Below are 8019 nucleotides of genomic sequence, written 5' to 3' on the forward strand. Positions count from 1 at the left end.
ACTTCTGTTACTTTTTGCGTGCACATCTACAAATACCTTTGATGATAAACTATTACCTGACTGTGTGTCGTTGTCTCTATTTAAGATTCACTGCATCTGACCTAAGACAACACTTCGTACAGCCTCGTTCATTAAAGCATACTGACCCTTTAGTCTAATTCAGGGGTGTCAAACTGATCCAGTAAAGGGCCGTGTGGCTGCAGGTTTCCATTCCAACCAAGCAAGAACACACCTGACTCGACTTACTCAATCACCTGAACTGTCTTCACACAGTTGATTTGTTGGACCAGGTGTGTTTTTGATTGGTTGGAATGAAAACCTGCAGCCACACGGCCCTTTACTGGATCAGTTTGACACCCTTGGTCTAATTAATGCTGCTTGATGAGACATTTAGAAGAAAATGTTGTTCCTCTGCAGGCGTGACCCAACCTTCCTGAAGAGGGCTTTTAATTTGCATACTTTGCAGTGCTTAATCTTCATCATCATTTCTTTCCTGCCACCCCCCTCTCCATTATCCCCCTCCTGTCCCTCAAGGCCCAGCCAGGGGCTCCACACCCCTCCGTGGAGCTCAGGGTCAGCCATAGGATCATCTGGTGGATTCCTGTGCATCACAGCTGTCTGATTGTACTCTGCCAGCCTGGTCAGCAGATGTTTCACTACCTCTGGACGCGCTTCCGCCAAATCTGACCTCTCATAGGGGTCAGAGGTGACATTAAACAGCCAAACTGACTTCCCCAGCACATTGCGGCGCTTCTCCAGTTTCTGCAACCGTTCTCTACCACAGGGAAGAGCCTGTGGTGGTATCCAGTCCCCGTCACCCACATTTCCTGTCAGTAGCTTCCAGTCCCCAGCCCTAATCGCTGCCCTTACGGCTGTGTCCCAGATCCCAAATCCATTGAGTACCAACGCTTTGTCATATGGCTCCCCAGGCTTCCTGGAGACTGGGTCAATGTTGAAAAGGATTTCAGTGCGAGGACAGGGTAGGCCCTTGCTGATGGTCCTCCACACATTGTGACCATCTAAACCACTGTGGGACTGGAGGGCTCCGGCCAGCCCCAGTAAAGTGGGATACCAGTCAGACACATGAATCAGTGCTCTGCTGACTACTCCCTTCTTCTTCAGGAGGGGGCTATGGACAAAACCCACAGCCCGGACGCCCCCTTCCCAGTAGGTCCCTTTGCCACCTCTCAGTGGCCAGTTGCTCCCACCAGAGAGTGGCTGCCCACCGTTATCAGATGAGTAGATCAGTACTGAGTTTTTGTAGAACCCAGTCGTCTTCAGTTCCTTAACCACTTGTCCAACCCCGTCGTCAAGGCAGCTAAGCATCGCTGAGTAGTGGCGCCTGAGACGATTGCCCTGAGAATCATAGCGGTGCAGAAAATGGTCCGGTACCTGCAAAGGTGTATGGGCAGCCTGAAGGGACAGATAGAGGAAGAGTGGTTTATGGGGGTCGTGGCTCCTCAGGATCTGCTTCACTCTGGTTGGACAAAGGGAATATTGGAGGGTTTATAAAAGTTCTTAGGCCATGTATGAAACAGTTACATTTAATGTATGCTTGGATGCTCACCTCTCGATGTAGAGCAGAGTGGAGTAGTTGCCGGTCATCTCCCAGGCAGGCCTGTCTCCATCATGCAGGTCAAATCCACAAGCTTCAGCCCCGTCACAGCTCCGATAGGAGAAGTGGTCTCCACCGCCAGTCAGTGTGCCCAGGAAGCTCTGAAAGCCACGTCCTGTGGGTAGGCAGCTCGGCCGGCAGAATCCCAGGTGCCATTTCCCAACCATGTGTGTGGCATAACCAGCTTCAACCAGACGCTCTGGTAGGGTAGGGATGTCCGGAGGCAGGCAGAGAGGTTGACGTGATCGGATGATCGAATGCTGGAGTCCAGTGTGAATTTGGTAGCTGGCAAGATAATGTTTTGATAAGATGGATACATTGTTTCACATCATGAAGCCAAGATACAGTATTCAGTGATTTTATAGAACTATTTTGTGATGAGGAGCGGGCAACTTGCTTTTTTGTTGTAACAACTTTCAACCTGTCCGTAATTAGCTCTGCGATCACCTGACCTCCTGTTCACCTCTTTTCACTTCCCAAATCAGTCACTCACTATTTATACCTGCAAATTGTTTGTTGTTCTTTGTCTGTTTGTCTTCAGTTGTGTTTGGACTTGAGTTACCAGTTTGCCTGTGACGTGCTCTGCTGTTTTCTTGTATGCAAGACCTGCAAGTTTTTTTTTCAATAAATCACTGAATTATTCTAGGTGCCTTCTTATCCGTTTGGCTGTTTGGGTCCTTCACCTGCCCGAAACTGTGACAGACTTAGATATATAAGGTGCTTTGCCAATACCTATGTTTTTTATAGTGTCTTTTAAAGATTGTATGGATGACAATGATTGTAGCTCGTTTTGATATGGCTATGATGTAAAATAGGACTCATCTCTTTGCTTCTTCTATAGCTATCCGTAAATCAGATTTGTATATTGTGTTCTAGTGATTACAAGATAAATAATTTAGTAGCCTACTTGATTTTGGCGCTAGTGGTACTTTTTTATTTTATGGACTCTTTTGTACTATAAGCTGCCTCATCACTGAATTCATCATTGGAGACAATAGCAAAAGCCAAAGATTCTACAAAGCCTCCGCATAATTTTATTAGAACAGATGCAGTAACTGAATCATTTCCCCATCGTAATAATGCTGTAACGATAAGGAAATTACTCACCGCCCTGTCATGAGTTGACTGCGAGAGGGTGAGCAGATAGGCTGGACGTAATAGTTTTCAAGCTTGACCCCCTCTGCTGCCAGCTGGTCCAACACAGGAGTGTGGATGTCTGAGCCATGGTAACCAATGTCTCCATAACCCTGGTCATCCACCATGATAAAAATAAGGTGTGGGGGCCTGGGCCTTCTCACCATCTCTCCGTTCACACTTCCATCCATAGACGTGTGATCACCCAAGCAGTCAAGCTCCCTGAGCAAGGTCACCCCAATCACCAGGAAAAACACGGAGCACATTCCTCCCTTCATCTCCATTTATCCACTAAAGTCAGATTTTGTCTGTATTTTCTGTTCTGCTTAGTCTGCATTCAATAAATCTTCAGCCGGCTCGCTTCTGCAGAGAAATGGCAGATCTGTGTCCGAGGAGCTTGTCGAAAAAGTCTTATCGGCCCCTAAAGTATTTGAGTTGTGTTTTTTTCTAGGGTTTATTCTTGGTTTTGTGAAATGGGGTTGAGCTGGTGCCAGCTGCTGTGGTGGGTGGAGAAAAACGACTGTCTCAAAGATGGGCAAGAAGTTGGTAGAAGTGTGTGTGTGTGTGTGTATGTGAGACAGAGAGAGAGAGAGAGAGAGACTTCCTTCCTTGCAGTACCTTGCTACATTCCTCTGTTTTTTCAGGCGCCTCATACAATTGCTGGGAAGACCTGGGCAACTGGAACACACGCACGCACACACGCACGCATGCACGCACGCACGCACGCGCACACACACACACACACACACACACACACACACACACACACACACACACACACACACACACACACACACACACACACACACACACACACACACACACACACACACACACACACACACACACACACACACACACACGCTATACAGACAGTACATTCAGACAGTGTTTTCATGGATGAAACCCTGACTTATTCTCTTGCAAACCATAGTACGAACACCTAAGTATGAGAAAAATGACTTGTAGAAAGTCAACATAAGCCGGAAATGGTCCTCTTTTGGTCATAAAGGTACAAAGGTAAAATCTGCATTCACTGCAAACATCACAGGAAGGATAATGATCTAAATTATAATGAAATAATGGTAAAAAAAAAAACAATTCTGACAACATTCTATAATTATTCACTTTCTTCGAGATAGGGAGATGCTGGAGCTGCTGTGGCTGCAGGTTTTCATTCCAACACCTGATCCAACAAATTAACTGTGTTAAGACAATTCAGGTGATTGCAAGACTCAAGTCAGGTGTGTTTTCGCTTGGTTATAATGAAAACCTGCAGCCACAGCGCCCCTTTACTGGATCACTTTGACACCCCTGGGCTACTTCATTGACTTCCATCCTACGGGACGGCAGAGGAAATCTCTCCAAACATGGACAAATAAAGTAGCTAGACTCCACTAGATGTAATGTGGAAATGTGTGTTTTTGTAACTTAGAAGATATCCATAATAAGGCAATATTTATTACTACTATTACTGCTAGTACCACAATTACTGTCACTAATATTCTCATGACTGCTTTTCTTTTCTGACTGCCACTCCTATTAGTGTTATTACGACTGCTTCAGCTTGTATATCAACTGTGATTTCCCGTACTCCCTATTCCAAACTGTACTGTAAATCCCTAATGAAAATTAAATAACCCCTGTCATGTGTCTTCTGTTGCTTGATACTGCTCAATTAATAGAGTCACCCGATGACAATACCGCCCGTGCAGGGGCAATAAAACCAATCCGACTACGGAGGAACATCCGGTGACGAGAATGTGTATCGACCGAAGGGCTCTTAGCCCTCACCTCACTGCCATCTCCTTCCCATAATGCTGAGAGGAAATCAATGCCTCAGATACAAGTCCATTTCCTACGTTGTAGAAGCAAACTCATGTTGCTTCACTCCTGTGGGAAATTTCACAGGCTTTTTGTTCACAGTGAAAGTGAGGAGTGCTGTGGAGATTGAGATCTATATGGCAGGAGGGGGACAGATGACGATGAGGTAAGAATGAGACTAAGTGTGTGGGGGTGATACATCGAAGTGGATTAGAAAGAATTGGTGGGAAATGGGAACATATGAAAAGGAATATACTGTATGACATAAAGGAATTTAAATGAATGTCCAACCATGAGCATATTCAAACAACAGTACAAACGGATGGTGTTTACAAGGTACAGGGAAGGAGAGGGGTCCGACAAACAATAGGGTTCTCACTTTTTGCCATACTTGTCATTTATTTATTTTTACACAAGCGGTTATTGTGTTGTTTGTTGGTTATTGTTTGTTTTGTTGAGCGTATTAAAAAAACAAAAAACAACAACAACAAAATAAACAGTATACACAGGAAGTAATAAAACCTATAGTACTAGGTACTAAGTGGAGAAGGGGTAGGAATTAATAAGCTAATGCTTCTTCCTGCTCCTTTTCAAACCTACAAAGGGTTTTAATGACTCGTACTTCAAGTGTAATTTATTTTTTTCATATGTTTGAAATAAAGCATTCATTCATTCATTCATTCATTCATTCAAATGAAGCAGTAAAAACAACAAGAGGGATGCTTGAAATGAGAGAAAAGAGGGATAACAATGACAGAAAGCAATAATGTGCACACAAGAAAAAAAAGGCTTCACTGTATAAGATGAGAGAGTGCAGCATCAACAAAGTGGCATAAAAGGAGCAGTCACTTGGTCTTGCTGTGTATGTGCGTCTGGGTCTCTGGGTGTAGACATCAGTTCGCCTCAGGGAAATGCAGGGCGACATGAACTCTGTTTTACCGCTAAGAGGGGGTAGGAAAGGGAAAGGGACTGGGCTGTAAAAATGGAAAGTGACAAATGTCTTCTTGAGGGGTAGAAAGAGCAAGGGATTGTGTTCTTTCCTCAAATGTTAGTTCAGAGGGGTCAAAGAGAGACGTGATACAAGCAAAGACTCATGTTGGTTATTTAGTTGTGTAGTCTGTAGAGCGGCGAATGAAACAAAATTTGAAAGAAAATAAAAAAATAAACATTAAAAAAGTAATGAAAAATGGCTCATTTTTTAGGTTGAACTTTTGCAACATAATACACTTTCTACAGTTCAACAAAGACAAAATAGGTCAATGTGTAGGGCAAAGGATGCAGCCCAGTGTGTATTTGTACAGTGTGTGTGTTTGTGTGTGTGTGAACATTATGTATGTGTATGTGTGTGTGTTGGTGTGTTTTGGAAAAGGCAGTGGTGCAGAGTAGAAGAGAGTAGCAGTGGGTGTGATTTATTCATGACGACGAATAAGTGACTCACTCGATCTGGTGCCACTCTGTTGAGCTGGAGCTTAAGTGAGCGTGAGCGTGTGTGTGTGTGTGTGTGTGTGTGTGTGTGTGTGTGTGTGTGTGTGTGTGTGTGTGTGTGTGTGTGTGTGTGTGTGTGACACTGCATCTGGAAAAAAAAGACTTTCCTTTTCAAGCCTATTACAGAACATAATAAAAATAAGGGGCCCTTATTTTTCTATTAAAATAACTTCATCTGATATTCGTTAAATAGTCCTCCATATGCACACACGTGTTCATGGTAGAGAAGAATAATGTCAGAACTGTCTATTGGAAAAGTAGTTAATTGATACTCATGGATCCTGCCTAACTCGAAAACACAGGGGTGACTTAGTAAAACCTGCCTAAAAGATGCATTTAAAGCTACAACAGGTAATGTATTCTCATAAGAAGTTTTACCAGAACTATGACAGTGAAACATAAGGAAAGTTGCTCTGCCCTTGCACTTTGACCAACACTGTAGCGCTAAAGTATCCTAAAAAAACCTTCTGTAGTAACAGAAGAAAAAGGACCATGACTTTATAGCGTTATATACTTTGCCATGCTGTATGTTAAATAGAAACATTATTTTGTGACATTTTATCATTGGTAGACTGCAGAAAACGGAGAAAAAATGCACCTTGCAGCAAAATAGGTCAAGGAAAATGTGCTCTAAGGTCGATGAGGCTAATATTAAACCTTGTCTTGCAGCTCCAGTTTGGCACCTTTATGAACTAAAAGGAATGTGGCTAGTCCAGAGAGCATCAGCATCAAGTTTTACCTGCTGACTCTGCTCTTTCACAGTTAAAGTTACTATACAATCATTCAGATCAGAACAACAGTACAGAGTATTCATTCAAAGCACATTAATGATTCAGCTTCATACATATTTATACTAATTTAAGATCATTTGTCTTGACACTTTCCATTACTGTGTGATACTCTGAAACTATATACTGCAGACACACACACACACACACACACTGTAATCTGAGGCTAGAAAGTTACATCTGTCTCTATACGGGCAGATGTAGGCTCTGAGACGTCACACAACCATCGTCACTCCCGTCGGCCCTGATGGTGTCCCTGACAGAGACCATACTGCTGCTGAAATACTTGAGGATCATCTTCCAGCCAGCGGAAACACAATCCACTCCCCATTCTCCTCACTTTACCCAGTGATGGATTGACAAGATGAAGATGAAGAGGCGGGAGACCATTCATCATATCAAAACAAGCCACCCGCACAGAGAATGCTGGTGGCCTCATGTCAAATTCACAAACTTTGGGTAAACTTTCCCTCCTCCTCTTTACATTACCTCCTGTTCCATCCTATCAGATATTTCTCGAGAGGAGAGAGCGTGCTGGCTTTGACTCATCAAAAATGAAAGGGAATACAAAAGCCCAATGTGTGTACAGTATGTGTGTGTACTTGTGTTGGTACAGTCAGTGGAGAGTGCCACCGTGAGGATTTAAGGAAAAATGCACGCAGATTGATAGCAAAGACGGTAAAAGGGGGGAAATAAAGGGCCCTGCCTCTCTAAAATACATCATGCAAAAGAAAATATTGCAAACTCCCTTTGAAAAAATAGTGATCTAAGCTGTGATGTCTGTACATTCATGTACAGCTAGCTCTCCTATCTTATGGACGTTAGCCTGATGAAGATGTTGATAGTCAAAAGGTTGTCTCCTGAACAAATGAAGAGGATGGCATTTCTTTTTCCTTCTCAGTATTTTTTTGCCATGCTGACAGGAAGATCTTTAGCTTAAAGCACCGCTGTGCTTAAAGGTGCTCTACTCAAAATACTGAAAAAAAGTGGTCTGGGGTTGCCTCCACACGGTTCTCAACCCAATACGAAATACCAACATTTTTCGGATTTTTCTTTCAAAATACTGATTGCTGATAAACCATCTCTTTCAGCAACATATGGGCCAAATCAACCAGATCAGATCAACAAAGCGTATAACGTACTAACAGCGTTGAGGCAAAGCTCAGAAAGTAC

General features: G+C 43.4%; 1 protein-coding gene across 1 annotated transcript; it reads right to left on the reverse strand.

Moving 5' to 3' along the window:
- Positions 1 to 390: 390 nt before the first annotated feature.
- Positions 391 to 3033, reverse strand: LOC310953429 (arylsulfatase I; the record flags this gene model as incomplete). The annotated part of the gene is made up of 3 exons (XM_083922467.1): positions 391 to 1477; positions 1568 to 1900; positions 2723 to 3033. 3 exons carry the CDS (start codon positions 3031 to 3033, stop codon positions 391 to 393), a joined length of 1731 nt encoding a protein of 576 aa, XP_083778593.1.
- Between the last annotated feature and the right edge of the window lie 4986 nt (positions 3034 to 8019).

Source organism: Echiichthys vipera, assembly GCF_963691815.1.
Source record: "Echiichthys vipera genome assembly, chromosome: 11".
Classification (NCBI taxonomy): Eukaryota; Metazoa; Chordata; class Actinopteri; order Perciformes; family Trachinidae; genus Echiichthys; species Echiichthys vipera.